Source organism: Hyperoodon ampullatus (assembly GCF_949752795.1).
Source record: "Hyperoodon ampullatus genome assembly, chromosome: 10".
NCBI lineage: Eukaryota > Metazoa > Chordata > Mammalia > Artiodactyla > Ziphiidae > Hyperoodon > Hyperoodon ampullatus.
Window position 1 is genome coordinate 1,194,082 of NC_136923.1, and position 14,573 is coordinate 1,208,654.

At 67.3% G+C, this 14,573-nt stretch overlaps 1 protein-coding gene across 1 annotated transcript in view; it reads left to right on the forward strand.

The window, feature by feature from the left end:
• The window catches only part of PLXNA1 (plexin A1), a gene marked incomplete at its 5' end in the record, with an annotated part of 39,484 nt that overhangs the window by 12,977 nt on the left and 11,934 nt on the right, over window positions 1-14,573 (forward strand). Inside the window, 16 exons of the mRNA XM_079713896.1 lie at window positions 418-518; window positions 694-817; window positions 901-1,054; window positions 1,302-1,401; window positions 2,554-2,668; window positions 5,380-5,580; window positions 7,195-7,291; window positions 7,360-7,553; window positions 7,633-7,784; window positions 7,861-7,981; window positions 8,186-8,322; window positions 9,565-9,732; window positions 10,164-10,257; window positions 10,424-10,663; window positions 10,752-10,895; window positions 11,102-11,336. Of these exons, the coding sequence (XP_079570022.1) occupies window positions 418-518; window positions 694-817; window positions 901-1,054; window positions 1,302-1,401; window positions 2,554-2,668; window positions 5,380-5,580; window positions 7,195-7,291; window positions 7,360-7,553; window positions 7,633-7,784; window positions 7,861-7,981; window positions 8,186-8,322; window positions 9,565-9,732; window positions 10,164-10,257; window positions 10,424-10,663; window positions 10,752-10,895; window positions 11,102-11,336 (2,377 nt within the window). The remainder of the gene's footprint in view (window positions 1-417; window positions 519-693; window positions 818-900; window positions 1,055-1,301; window positions 1,402-2,553; window positions 2,669-5,379; window positions 5,581-7,194; window positions 7,292-7,359; window positions 7,554-7,632; window positions 7,785-7,860; window positions 7,982-8,185; window positions 8,323-9,564; window positions 9,733-10,163; window positions 10,258-10,423; window positions 10,664-10,751; window positions 10,896-11,101; window positions 11,337-14,573) is intronic.

Consider the following 14,573-nt stretch of genomic DNA (forward strand, 5'->3'; position numbering starts at 1 on the left):
GGCCGCCGGAGGGGTGCAGGTGGGGCCGGGCCTCCCTTCCCTCCTGGGGGCTCCCTGCCCCTTTGCCCCCTCCCGCTGTCGGGTAACTCGGTCGCTCCATGTCTCGGGCCAAGCCGGCGAGGTTGAGGTGAGCGGCGCCCTGCCTCTGGGCTCAGGATTGGGGCTGGAGAGCCCACGGCTCCCCTGGGAAGCTCGGGGTGCAGCAGAGCGAGAGGGACTGGCCAGAGCTGTCGCCCGCACCGACTCGCTCCCTGGAGACCAGCCCGGTCTGCTTGGCCCGGCTCGGCCGGGTCAGGGTCACCCAGGACTGGCCCTTGGATAGACGAAGCAGGAGGAGAGCCTGAGACAGGGCCTCCCTGGTGTGTGGGGGACAGGGACAGGCCCGAGAGGACCTGACGCCGAGGCCCCTCCTGTCAGGTGACTCGGGTGCCCGTGGAGAGCTGTGTGCAGTACACGTCGTGTGAGCTGTGTCTGGGGTCACGGGACCCCCACTGCGGCTGGTGTGTCCTGCACAGCATGTGAGTCCGCACAGGCCGTGGGGGTGGCAGGGGGCCCGACGACCTCACTGGGAGCCTGGGGTCCCGGCTCCCATGAGCCGCCAAGTGACAGGAGACCGGGTCTAGATGGGGTGCAGGGTGGGCCAGGGGCTCCGCTGGCCTCCCGCCCGAGCCTGCCTCACGCCTCTGCCCGCAGCTGCTCCCGCCGGGACGCCTGCGAGCGGGCGGCCGAGCCCCAGCGCTTCGCCGCGGAGCTGCTACAGTGCGTACAGCTGACCGTGCAGCCCCGCAACGTGTCCGTGACCACGTTTCAGGTTCCGGTGAGCGCGGCCGTTGGGGACGGGATGGGGCAGCGTGGGGGCACAGGGGGATGGGCCGGTCACCCTGTCCCCCTGCCACCCAGCTTGTGCTGCAGGCCTGGAATGTGCCCGACCTCTCGGCCGGCGTCAACTGCTCCTTCGAGGACTTCACCGAGTCCGAGGGCGTCCTGGAGGATGGCCGGATTCACTGCCACTCCCCCTCTGCACGGGACGTGGCGCCCATCACGCGGGGCCAGGGTGAGGCCGAGTGGGCCGGCCTGGGCAGCGCGGGGGCCTCCTGTCGGGGGTGGACGGTCACTGGGACAGTGGGTGGGCGTCCCGTGGTGACCGCGGAGGGTGTCAGGGGAAGGCACTGCAGGGCTGCGGGGTGGGGGGCGGTGCCCTTGGCCGTTGAGACGGTCCTCGGCGAGGCCTTTTTCTGCGCGGGGCTCCTGGGTTCCGCGGCCCCGGGGCCCTGGTGACGCAGCCTGTGCCGCTGGTGCAGGAGACCAGCGGGTGGTCAAGCTCTACCTGAAGTCCAAGGAGACGGGCAAGAAGTTCGCGTCCGTGGACTTCGTCTTCTACAACTGCAGCGTCCACCAGTCGTGAGTGTCTCTGGCCTCCTGCATAGAGTCCCGCGGGGCAGCGATTGGTCGGGTCGCAGGAGCCAGGAAGGGGCCTTGAGGGGGAGGCCTGAGGCCGGGTGGCGGTAGCAGCAGCTGGGGTGTGACGTGTGCTGATTCCCCACGTGTGGGGAGTGGGCCGCGGGCACCAGAGCAAGGCAGGGAGCTGGGGGCGCTGTTGCATCGTCTAGCCAGGGGACGGCCAGCTGGGGCTTGGGCATTGGATACCTGCCGCTCTGGGGCAGGAGGGGTCCGGGTCCCCTCTGGGTCGGGCAGCCCCTGGGGCACGGACAGCCGGGTGTGGGTGCTCTCCCCGGGCTTCCGGTCTTCTGCGAGCACGCCAGCCTCAGAGGAAGAGTACGAATTGCTGAGGGCCCGCTGCGCGTCCCGCAGGAACCAGAGCACTGGGCCTGGAGGGGGTCAGCCTTGAGCCGAGGCGCTTAATTTTTCAATCGTGTCTTCGTTTGTCGACCGACTTGCAGGCTGACGCCCTCCTGGCTGTTCGGGGGGCGCCCACCGTGGGCCTGGGTGTTGCTGGCACCGGAGTCCAGCCTCCCCATGCTGGGCGGGCTGGAATCTTTGGGGCAGGGGCTGTGCTCCAGAGGCTTGGAGGGGTCGAGGGTCTCTGTAGAGGCAGGGCGGTGGGTTATGTGGAGCTCCAGGGACGGTGAGGTGAGTTGTGGGCTGTGCAGCCCGTCCAGGCCCTGGAGACACGTTGGAACGAATCAGGCCCTTGCCAGGCGATCCTGCTTTCTGGTCGGGGAGGTGATGTCTCCCACGGCCGTCCGGCCTGCAGCCGCCACTCACCACCTACGTTTCAATCTTAGCGTTAGAACAAGGTGGACTTTAAAACGTGCTCCTCAGATGCAGTAACGCGTTTCCAGCGCTGATGGTCACGCATGGCCTGGCGCCGGCTCTACATGTGTGCCCCTCTGAGAGGCTCTGTCGGCCGGCGCCGGGGTGGACCGTCTGGCAGTGGAGGGGGGAGGGAGGGGAGCCCCGCGGGCGGAAGCCGACCAGCTCTGAGCCGTGAGTGAGGCCAAGCAGCCTGTGCAAAGGCCCTGGGGTGGCTCCACGATCGGTAGTGAGGTGGGGGCCCAGGCTGCGGCCTCACCACCCGCCCTCTGCCTGCAGCTGCCTGTCCTGCGTCAGCGGCTCCTTCCCCTGCCACTGGTGCAAGTACCGCCACGTGTGCACACACAACGCCGCCGACTGTGCCTTCCTGGAGGGCCGCGTCAACGTGTCCGAGGTAAGGCGTCCTGTGGGCTGGGTTTGGAGGTGTGGAGGCGTTGGGTGCCGCCTGGGGGCGGTGGGGATGCTGGCTGGAAGGTATAGGGGGACGCCTTCCGGGGCTGTATCTGCCTGGGGACCTCAGCCAGTGGTGTTGGCTTGGGGACCTCAGACCCAGGGCACGTCCGGGGACGATGGGGGCAGGGACCGTTCTCCCAGTGCGCCGGGAGCTAGCTGGGAGCGTGTCTGGCTGGGTGAGGTGCAGGCGGCTGGTCGCTCCTGGAGTCGCTTGCAGGGCTGCGTGGTCGTCAGTAGCCATCAGGTAGTAGCTGTTTTGGAGCCGAGCAAGGTGCTGACTGTATCAGGAGCAGTGGGGCTGAGCACCAGGCCGGACTGACCCGGGCCTGCCCGGCAGGGGGTGGGGGCAGGGCTCCCCGTGTCCAGCCTTCGGGTGCGGAGCCAGGACCTGATGCCAGGCCTTGCCTCTGCGGTAGATACCACATCTGTTGGCTGGATGGGGTAGGAGGGTGTGAGTCCCACCAGCCGTGGGGCGCTTGGGGGCTGCATCTGGGCTGGACTTGCCTGGGGCAGGAGGATGCAGCAGGCACTGGCGCGTCACAGAACCTGCCCTGGCTGCCCCGCCCCCTTCCCTCGGGCCTCGGTTCTTCCCCTCCCTGGTGACGATATACAGGACAAGACAGCAATGGCAGGGGCGGGCCAAGAGCGGGTGGGGACATGGGGTGTGCAGGTGGGCTTCCCAGGTGTGCGGCCTGCTTGAGGAGCTGGCCCAGGGGTCCTGGGGGTGGGGTAGGGGGTGGGGGGCAGCAGGAAGCTGGGGGGCTGAGCCGGCTGGGGGGTGGGGCAGCAGAATGGACGTGTGAGGTGGGGGCCCGGTCTCCCCTGGCCGTCTCTGAGCTCTCTGCCCATCCGAGCTGTTCCAGCGGAGTAGGCCGCCCGGCGGGGCCCTCGGGGAGGACTGGCGTGGGCGTCGGCCGGGGCCGGGGAGCGGCAGGGGTGTAGGCCCTGCTCAGGAGGTCGCCTGCTCCAGGCGGGGCTGGGGGCCTGGTCGGGGTCAAGGGGGGCTGTCTGGGGATGGACTTCACGGCCGGTCCCTCCTCAGCCAGTCCCAGGTTGCGTGGGGATGTCCCTAAGGAGTGTGACGTTTCCACAGTCACCCCCATCCCTGGTTCAGGTTTGGTCCTCGGGGCGACCCCTCCCCAGCTCGTGCTCAGGCCGCGGGTCCCAGGCCCAGCGTTTCCCTGCTTCCCGCCCGGGATGGGACGGGGTCCCTGTGCTCCCGTGTCTGCCTGGTTGGCTTCGGCTGGGGCGGCCACCAGAGCATGGTGGGGACGGGGTGGCCTGGCAGGGGTCCCACGTGGAGCACCCCCAGAGCAGAGCAGCCCTGGGAGGTGGCCTGCACCCAGACCCGGCCTCCCCAGGATCAGGAGTGGGTCACGTGCTCCCCCTGGCAGCCTTGTCACCAGGAGGTTCTGGGCCTGAGGGCGGTGCCCCTGCAAGCGGAATGGAGGTCAGTCTTCCAGATACTTCCTTGATTTGTGTGAGAGAAGGGGTTCTAGGTTAGGAGAACCTAACTTGAGTTATGAAAACAGAGTCGTGGGCCCTCATTCACTCCCAGGCCCCGAATTCCTCGGATGGCGGAGCCTCTGCGTCCATACTGCTTATCGGTTCCCGGCTGCCTCTGGCTCAGCCTGGTCTCAGGCCACTCAAGGAGGTTGGGGCCAGGCCTGGGCTGACGCCGTCCATGGCTGGGGTCATGAGGTGCCGAGGCCCAGCCACAGGGAGGCTATGGCCTGACAGGGGCGTGGAGCCTGCACCCCAAGACCCACAGGGGGACACACAGCGGTGCTGGCCTCCCGGCAGCAGAGCTGGTGTCCGTGGAGAGGGAAGGTGCGAGGTTGGGGGACAGTGGCAGCGGGGCCTGGTGGCCAGGACGAGCTGGGGCTGCTGAGGGATGTGGAGGGGCAGCAGGGGCGTCCCTGGGCTGGGGGCTGGCACGGGCGCCCTTTCAGGTGGCCACCGTGCACACCGGCAGCTCCCACAGGGCTGCAGCCTGAGCTCCAAACGCAGCCCACATGCCGGTCAGTGCCCCGTGTGCAGGTAACCGTCAGGGCAGCTGCAGGCCCGGTGGTCAGTAGTCAGCCTGCCAGTCCTGCCCTGCTGACTCTGCTCCCGCAGTGCCCCCAGGGGCCCCAAACACCTCTGCAGAGCCGGCCCGTGGTGCCTTGGGAGCTGCCGTGGGGCGTGGAGATTGCAGTCTGTTTTCAGTGTCTCCACTTAAAGCACCTTTCGCAAGGTTCCCGCGGGCCGGCTCCTCCACGGTCTCTGCAGCCCTGCTGCAAGGAAGCCAGGCCGTTGTATCGGTTGGTGTTGCTGAAATGCTGGTCCTGGGGGCCGGGCTGTTTTTGTGCTTGCTCTGGCTATTTTTACCTACTCCCCGGGCCCCCAGCTGAGAACTTGCTCCTGCTTCTGCCTCAGGGGCCTCTCGGCTGCTGCCAGATGGGGCCCCTCTGGTGGGGTCCTAGGACCCCGGGGCGGGCCTGCCCAGGTCACAGTGTGCAGCCCGGAACCCGGGCCCGGCTGGCTGTCATCGGCATCCCCAGTCTGCCAGTGTGTAAAATGCGCGTGGGGCGCTTGTCTTGGAGGAGCTCGGGCTCCGCGCAGCCCGCCCGCCAGCCTCCTCCCCGGCTCAGCTGAAGCCTTGTCCCCCAGGACTGCCCGCAGATCCTGCCCTCCACCCAGATCTACGTGCCGGTGGGCGTGGTGAAGCCCATCACCCTGGCCGCGCGGAACCTGCCGCAGCCGCAGTCGGGCCAGCGGGGCTATGAGTGCCTGTTCCACCTCCCGGGGGGCCCGGCCCGCGTCGCCGCCCTGCGCTTCAACAGCTCCAGCCTGCAGTGCCAGAACTCCTCGGTGGGTCCCCTCGGCGCGGGCGGGGCCGCCAGGACCCCGAACGCCGTGTTTCTGCTTTAGCAAAAGGGCTGCACGTAGTCAGGTCTGCCGCGCCCTGTTCAGGGGGCACCTCAGGCTCCCAGGCCGAGCCAGCCCCTCAGCTGGGCCCGGGTGAGCAGGCTGCAGGGGCCACGCCAGAGTTTGGAGGGAGTGTGTCTCAGACGTGGCTCTGCGTGCCGTCTTGGGGACCTGGGTGAGGGGGCTGGGGTTGAGGGTGTGGGGGAGTGACCCTGGGGGCCGAGGGCAGGGTGACAGCACCAGCTCCTTTAAGGTGTCCTGTGTCCGGACACAGAAGCCGTGCATGGTGGCCGGTGCGTTCCCCCGACCCAGACGTGCCACGAGGCAGCCACCTTTGGAGCCTCAAATCTAATTCGTCCCACGAGTTAGGGACGGTGGTCTTTGCAGGGCCAGCCCTCCCGGTGGGTGAGGGGACAGGTCCCAGTTGGTGTCTTGGGGCCGGCTTGTGTCTCGCTCCCCCGGCTCGCCCTGTGACTGCCCGCAGGCCTGCTCATCTGTCCAGGAGAGCAGTGGGTTTCCCGGGGCTCGCCAAGGCCCTGAGTGGGGAGTGGGTACCTCTGGGCCTCCTGCAAGGCCCCCAGAACCCTGGGGAGGGGCATAAGGTTAGAGGTCAGGCTCCATTGCAGAGGCGGTGGACCCCTGGCCCACCAGCTCTGTGCTGGCGGGGGGGCTGGGGTCCAGCGGTCACCACAGTCTCCCAGCACAGGTCGGCGCCTCGGCCGGGCCCGAGGCTCCCCAAGCCTGCCGGCCTGTCCAGCCCTGCCTCCCCTCCGCTGCACCCTCCGCCTGCGCCTCACCCTAGCTCCCCTGGCCTGGCTGCCTGCACCCTCTCCTTCCTTTCTGTGCATCCCTGAGGCCAGCTGTCTCTCGGTTTCTCCCCCATCCCCGAGCCTCTGTCACCTCTGTCCCTGCGCCCCCGCCCCCCCAGGCCCACATTTATCTTTCTTGCAGCCCTTGTGTGAAGGGAAAAGGGAGCGTCAGGGAGTTTGATAGGATCCAATTATATTCCTGCAGATAAGATGATGATGAATCGCCCTGGGGTGGAGCACAAGTCTTCAACTGCAGAAAGTGGGACACAGCTGGGCGTCTGGGCCTGGGCTCCCTGGGGAGGGCTGAGTCCCTGAGCCCAGCCCAGCCTGGGGTCGGGGGTGCCAGGGCACAGGGGACACACGTCTCGCACCTCAGGGCAGTCCCGGAGGAGGGCTCGTTGAGCCTGTTTGGAGACTAAGCCGAGGTTCACAGAGCAACCCTGACACGCGTCCAAGGGGTGCGGGGAGTCCTGGCTTCCGGGCGGGGGCTCACCCTGGAGGCTGTGCCCCCGTAGCTGCTGGAGGTTGAGGGCCGGGGCCGTGCTTGTGCAGAGGGGGACCCGGGTGGGGCCCGCAGGCGGGCAGCAGCACTGTGGGGAGCCTGCCTCCAGACTGACCCCCAGACCCCGCCCTGCTGAGCCCGGGCCCCCAGCGGCCGGTCCCACAGGTGGCCACAAGGGACACACAGGCCCTGGGCAGCGGCCCGGGCTCGGCCCGTGTGGCCTGACCACTCGTCCTGCCGCCGCAGTACTCCTACGAGGGCAGCGACGTCAGTGACCTGCCCGTGAACCTGTCCGTGGTGTGGAACGGCCACTTCGTCATCGACAACCCGCAGAACATCCAGGGTAAGCTGGGGGGGAGAGGCTGGGGGACGGGGCTGAGGGTGGCCGCTGACGCCCGCCCCGCCCTGCAGCCCACCTGTACAAGTGCCCGGCCCTGCGGGAGAGCTGCGGTCTCTGCCTCAAGGCCGACCCTCGCTTCGAGTGCGGCTGGTGTGTGGCCGAGCGCCGCTGTTCCCTGCGCCCCCACTGCCCCGCGGACTCGCCCGCCGCCTGGATGCACGCCCGCCACGGCAGCAGCCGCTGCGCCGACCCCAAGATCCTCAAGGTGGGCAGGCTCCCAGGCCTGGGGGGGCGTTGGGGGTGCTCCGAACGCCCGGCCCGCGTCCCAGCCTCTGCCTCCACAGCTGTCCCCTGAGACGGGCCCGCGGCAGGGAGGCACGCGGCTCACCATCGCGGGCGAGAACCTGGGGCTGCGCTTTGAGGACGTGCGGTTGGGCGTGCGCGTGGGCAAGGTGCTGTGCAGCCCCGTGGAGAGCGAGTACATCAGCGCTGAGCAGTGAGTGCGGCCGGCGGGGCGGGGGAGCTGGCGGGGGCCCGGTGCCCGCAGCTGCTGAGGCCCCCCGTGCCCGCAGGATCGTCTGCGAGATCGGGGACGCCAGCGCCGTGCGGGCCCACGACGCCTTGGTGGAGGTGTGCGTGCGGGACTGCTCCCCACACTACCGCGCCCTGTCACCCAGGCGCTTCACCTTCGTGGTAAGCCCGCCCGCCTGGCCCTCTGCTCCCGCGGCCACGCGCAGCCTCAAGTGATGGGCCCCCGCCCCCTCCCCGCTCGCCGCCAGGGCCTGATGGGGGGGGCCCTGCCTGTGGGCGACGTCTCACACCTAGTGAGCGCAGGCGTGGGCCTGGCTGGAGCTGCAGGCGCTTCCCTGGAGCTCCAGCAGGCCTCCTCTCCCCCAGACGCCGACCTTCTACCGAGTGAGCCCTGCCCGCGGGCCCCTTTCGGGGGGCACCTGGATCGGCATCGAGGGCAGCCACCTGAACGCAGGCAGCGACGTGGCCGTGTCTGTCGGCGGCCGGCCGTGCTCCTTGTCCTGGTACGGGGCGTGGACGGGCGGCAGCGGGGACCCCAGGCACAGGCTGCCTTCCCCTTGCGGTCCTGGGCTCAGGTGGCTGGTGCCCTCTCCCATCGGCTGGGAAGCTGGAGGGCTGTGTCGAGGTGGGCTAGGGTGATCACTATGGAAACCTAGAGGCGGAGAAGGTTACCATGGAGACAGGCAGGCTACCCCAGCGGGAGGGCACGGTGGTGGGTGGGGCCTGGGTCTGAGGGGCGGGCACAGCCGCTCGGTCCTGGGTTTTGGGGGAGTCCTGGGTTTTGGGGGAGTCCTGTGGAACATGAGAAGCGCGTTTAGAAAAATTCTTAAGAGGGAAAAAGGAAAACTTAGCAAAAGCCCGGAGCCCTGAAGTGGATAATTTTAGATTAGGGATGATAATGGAGCAGGCCTTTAAATATTTTCCTGCGGTAATTACCTGTTATCAGACTAATTATTGGTGTTTGCAGCCTGCTGTGTGCGGGCCTGGTGGCTGTGGTGAAGACACTGAGGGGATGGGGCAAGTGCCAGTGGTGACCGGCGGCTGCCCTTGCGGGGGACCCAGTGCCCCCAGCCCCTCCAGCTCGTTTCACCCACTCACGGCCCAGGCCCACGATTAGCCTGTTTTCAGATCAGGGATGATGGGGGCGGGGGGTACATGTGTCGTGTGCGTCCCTGCGCGGAGCGGGGGTTGGCGCTGAGCGTGGTGCTCCAGCCCTTCCAGGATGTTGAAGCCTGTGGGCCCCGCCCGTGGAGGAGCCCCGCCCGTGGAGAGGCCCTGCGGCTGCATCCTGCCCTCCCTCCCTGGGTGACGGATGGGGCCACTGGAGGGCTGCCGTGAGGCCCCGTGAGCCCTTTCCCGCCCGGCAGGCCTGCTCTCGGAACCCATGGGCCAGGCTCTTGCACGCTGGGGCACGGGCAGGCTTGCCGGTTGACGCTGCCATGGAGGTGGAGCCGGGGGTGGCTGGCGAGGCAGGACCCGCCCCTCAGCCTGAGGGGCAGCCACGCTGAGCCTAGGACGCCTCCCGCCCACGCAGGGCAGCGTCGGGGGAGAGGGCCAGCCTGCGGCCCAGGTAGGCACAGACAGCACCTGGCCCCTCGTAGGGGCTGACGGGAAGGGGCCCCGCCTGGAGACAGGCCCGCTGTGGCCTGGGCCATAGGTAGGCAGATGCAGCGGCTCAGCCTGTTGGTGGTGGAGCCTGGACGCCCGGTGGCGGCGGAGCTGAGCTCCAACACCTGCGTCCGCAGGAGGAATTCCCGGGAGATCCGATGCCTGACGCCCCCCGGGCAGAGCCCCGGCAGTGCCCCCATCGTCATCAACATCAACCGCGCTCAGCTCACCAACCCCGAGGTCAAATACAACTACACTGAGGACCCCACCATCCTGAGGATCGACCCCGAGTGGAGCATCAACAGGTAGGAGACCGCCCTGAACCCCACGACCCCCGTCCCAGGTCCCCTGAGCCCCCCGATCCCTTTCCTGCCCACTGAGTCCCCCCCCGCACCCCGTCCCGCCCACCCTGAACCCCACGACCCCCGTCCCAGGTCCCCTGAGCCCCCCGATCCCTTTCCTGCCCACTGAGTCCCCCCCCGCACCCCGTCCCGCCCACCCTGAGCCCCACGCCCCTGTCCTGAGCCACCAAAGCCCAGCACCAGCTGTGGGGCTCGTGCACCAGGCCCTCCGCTGCCCCTGCTGTGGTCCTGCCGCCAGACGTGGTGCTGAGAGACTAGCCCGCTTGCTGTCTTGCAGCCAGCCGGGTGGTGTGTTTGGTCCCTGCCATCTGTGCCGGGCCAGGGCAGAGGGCCCGGAACTTCCACCCCTGACTTTCATCTCCCTCATATTCTAGCGGAGGGACCCTCCTAACGGTCACGGGCACCAACCTGGCCACCGTCCGCGAACCCCGCATCCGGGCCAAGTACGGGGGCGTCGAGAGGGAGAACGTGAGTCCCCCCGGGCCCTGCCCCCCCGCAGCTCCTGCCATCCCGGCTGCACTTGGAGGCCCTGGGAGGGGTGGGGGCCGTGTGCAGGCGTGGCCGCAGCCCTGCAGTGTCACAGCCCGGCTTTGCACGGGTCAGCCAGCCCAGCGTGCCTGTCTTGCATCCCCAGAGCTGCCTAGTGTACAACGACACCACCATGGTGTGCCGGGCCCCGTCGGTGGACAACCCTGCCCGCAGCCCGCCCGAGCTGGGCGAGCGGCCAGACGAGCTGGGGTTTGTCATGGACGACGTCCGGGCCTTGCTGGTGCTCAACGCCTCCACCTTCCTCTACTACCCGGACCCTGTGCTGGAGCCGCTCAGCCCCACCGGCCTCCTGGAGCTGAAGCCCAGCTCACCCCTCATCCTCAAGGTGGGCTGCTCGGTGGGGCGGGGCTCGCGTGGGGGGCCGGCACGGGGGGGTCCGGCGGAGCGCCCGCTCACCCCGCGCTGCCCCGCAGGGCCGCAACCTCCTGCCGCCAGCGCCCGGCAACTCTCGGCTCAACTACACGGTGCTCATCGGCTCCACGCCCTGCGCCCTCACCGTGTCGGAGACGCAGCTGCTCTGCGAGTCGCCCAACCTCACCGGGCAGCACAAGGTCACGGTGCGTCCACGGGTCCTGGCAGCTCCGGCCTCCTGGGCCCCACATAGGGCGGCCCCTGCTCTGAGCAAGCCCCAGACTTGCCTCCCACCCAGAGGGAGCCCCTCCCTGGTGCCCCTGGCAGGCCCAGCGTCTGCCCTGGGTGCCAGTGCCCCCACCTCGCCGACCGTGCAGGGCTGGGGCGCCCCCTGAGTGGCCTGCACCCCCAGGTCCGGGCCGGCGGCTTCGAGTTCTCGCCGGGGGTGCTGCAGGTGTACTCGGACAGCCTGCTGACGCTGCCCGCCATCGTGGGCATCGGCGGGGGCGGGGGCCTGCTGCTGCTGGTGATCGTAGCCGTGCTTATCGCCTACAAGCGCAAGTCACGGGACGCCGACCGCACCCTCAAGCGCCTGCAGCTGCAGATGGACAACCTGGAGTCCCGCGTGGCCCTCGAGTGCAAGGAAGGTGGGTGGGAGCCGTGGGGAGGGGTCCAGGGTGGGGGGTGCTGGGGGTGCAGAGCTCGCTGAGCTGGGCCTGCACTGCCTGCCAGCTTCTCTCCCTTCACCACCTTCCCCACGGCCTCACTGTGCCGGGCTCGGTCCGGGGGTTGGGCAGGGGCCTGGCCGGGGGCAATCACGGGGTGGTGTTGAAACACAGGCTCTGTCCAGAGAGCCCCCTTTGCGTCCCAGCCTGTCCGTGGGACCCCAGATGGGCACACGACGTTTCTGTGCCTCGGTCTCCTCCTCTGTAGGACGGATGTACCACCAGGTGCGGGGATGCTGGGCCTGCCCGCTCTGGGCAGGAGGCCATTTTCCCAGGTGGTGTGGGCCGTGCGCGTCCACGTGCTGGCGCGGCTGGTTCCCTCCGGCGGCCGGTGGGGGGCACTGAGGCAGGGGCCCTGTCTTCAGCCCCACTGTGCGCACCCAGACCCGGGCCTGGGCTGCCTCTGGTCTCGGGGCGCTTGCTCGGGTGTGTGTCTGTCTCACCCTGGGGTGCACGTGACGCAAACCAGCTCAGGCCACTTCGGCGGGGAGGCTTCACCGGGGTCTGGGGCCCAGCCAGGCCCTCACCCCACTCTCAGGACCCCCTTCCTCTGCGGCTCCCCCTCCCCGTGGTGCTAGGACGGCCACGGGGACAGGCTCGGCGTCCCCACACCTGGCCACATGCCCCCTTCCCCCAAGCCTGCTCCCCCGGGAGCTCCCGACCGAGAGGTGGACCCCGAGGGCAGGTGGGGGTGGCCCAGGGAGTAGGAAGGGCAGGGGCCGCTGGCGGCGGCGGAAATCTGAGCGGTGGGCCGGCGGGTCGGCGGGAAGCACCAGGATGGTGGCCTCCAGCTGGAACAGAGCTGTCCCCGGGGGCCGACGTGTCCGGGAGACCAGTAGGCCCAAGGCTGGTCCCCACGGAGCAGATGCTGCCGTAGCCACCGGTGCTGAGACCTGGGGTCGCGGCTGCTGGGAGGCCAGTGGGTAGGCACTGAGTGGTGGGCTCCCAGGCCGGGGCCGCGGTGAGTGGTGGGCGCCCAGGCCGGGGCCGCGGGGGCCCTGGGGGGTTTGGCTCCTGTGTGCCCGTGTGAGCTCCAGGCAGCCTCTGTCGAGCCCGGCTGGCCTTTCTGGCTGGCATGAGATGGGCCTCAGGGCTGGGTGCCCCCAGCCAGCTGGAGGTGGGTGGGGCTCTAGTTGGGCCCCAGCTCACTTGTGCCTCTGGGAGCCCCGTCGGGGTGCAGGGCTGTCACGAGGGGTGAACAGAGCCGCGCGGGTGGTGCCTGGTGGTCTCTCACGTGTCAGGTGCCGGGGTGGGGGGGGCCTTGAGTGTTCTGCAGGGTCCGTGAGTGAACGCTGGTAGCCCTGGGGCTGACGACAGGCCTCGTCCCGTTTGGGGATGAGGACAGGGGGCTGGGCGGGGCCGGAAGCCTTGCCTGGGGGGCCTCGTGCCTAACAGGTCTCGTTCCGGGTGGTCACTGATTCCACTGGCCTGGGGTGTCCGGTCTGCCCAGGACCCTGTGCCGGAGTCCAGCTCCAGCGAGTTCAGGGATACCCAAGGGATGGATAGCGTCGGTGAAGAAAGTAAATCGACTACACTTCTTAAAGTATCAGCATAGCACATCTCTCTCTCTCTTCTTTATTGTTTACAATCACAGGTTTATATATTGTAGTTGATTACATTACCAGGTACGTGACCAAACAATCTTAGCACAATCTAACCTCAAAATGTTCTATAGAGATTTTTTAAAAAAATATCCCCTAGTTTCTAGATGTCCCATTAAAATATTTCCCTAAGTTCCCATTAAGCACAGGTTATTTTTTAATAATCAAGCCAAGCAGTTATATAATTATTTTAATTGTAAAAGTTGGAGCTACTTGTTCCTATTTCTCTTCTTGCATGGGCATCTTGCATGGGCAACCTTTTACAATGGTTTCACGAAAATATTTACAATATATCCTGCATGCCCTTTCTTGTTGTTTCTTCCAACTGAGACAGTGTTTTCTCCCTATCCTAGCAACCAATTCTGCTCTAGGCATTTGCTTTTCTATAATTAATCTTCCTTTATAATAGAACCATAAATTTCCTATGTCATCAGGAACTCCGGCCCATGGCCATAACTCCATACTAGAGGGTGTTTTCCATAAAAACATCCCCTTAGTTCCAGGCTCTTAATTCTTTGCCCATTTCCCCGGGGCTTTAGTGGGTACTTCCCATTCTGTGGTAGTTTCAGGAGGGGGAGTCCTAGAGGAATTTTTCTTTCACGTGGAGCAACATCCCCCCAAAATTGCCCCATATGTAAATTTATTATCATAAAACATAACAACAGAGCTGTAGTCCACCCTCCTGGCATTGCGCTGCCTTGCAGTTTCGCCTTCCGTTGCTTCATGACTTTGTCATGGTGCAATGGCTCCGGGTTGGCTTCCGACAACCCTGGCCCGTCTTAAGACAAAGGCCCTCGTCCCATCGCCCCCTCAGTCCCTGGCCGACTGCCGCCCTGAGGGGCTCCGGCATGTGTTGGGGGCTTGGGTGGGAGGCGGCGGCCTGGGCCTTCCTGGGACGAGGACAACCGTCTGCCCGTCCTGTCTGGACTGACCTGTGATGCCTGTGTCTGGCAGCGTGTGTGCGGGCCCCCCGGGGGCCGGCCAGGTGGAGGTGACCAGACTCCAGGCAGCAGTGCCGGGGGGAAGGGCCGGCCCCTATGAATCCTTCCTGGCATCCCAGTGCCCTTCTGGCTCCCGACCAGATGGCGCGTCCTTGGGCTGCCGCAGGGCTCACACCTCACGGCTCTGGAATGTTCTGAAAGCAGTGGAGCCTCCCTGAGCGAGCGAGTGGGCGGGTGTGTCAGGGGCCCCTGGCCCGAGCAGTGAGGGCTTGCTTGTTGGTGTGCAGGGCTCCGCCCCTTCCCAGCCGGCCTCATCCCCGCTCTTCCCCTGTGGCCCGAGCCAGAGGGCCACAGTTGCTCTGGCCCCTGCTGCCCGATCGGGACGTGGAGGCCCCTTTCAGCCCCATCCCGGCACCGCCTCTGCTCTCGTCTTGGTGAATTCTGCAGCAGGTCAGGGGCGGAGGGCTCAGCCTCTGTGTCAGGACTGGGGAAACCGAGGCACAGGAATTTCCTCAAGTTCACCCAGCGGGCGAGTGGCAGAGTCAGGGGCTGGCCCGACCCTGAGTGTGTGTAGGGGGGAGTGGGAGGTGCTGGGGGCGCCGGGGCAGCTGCCCTGA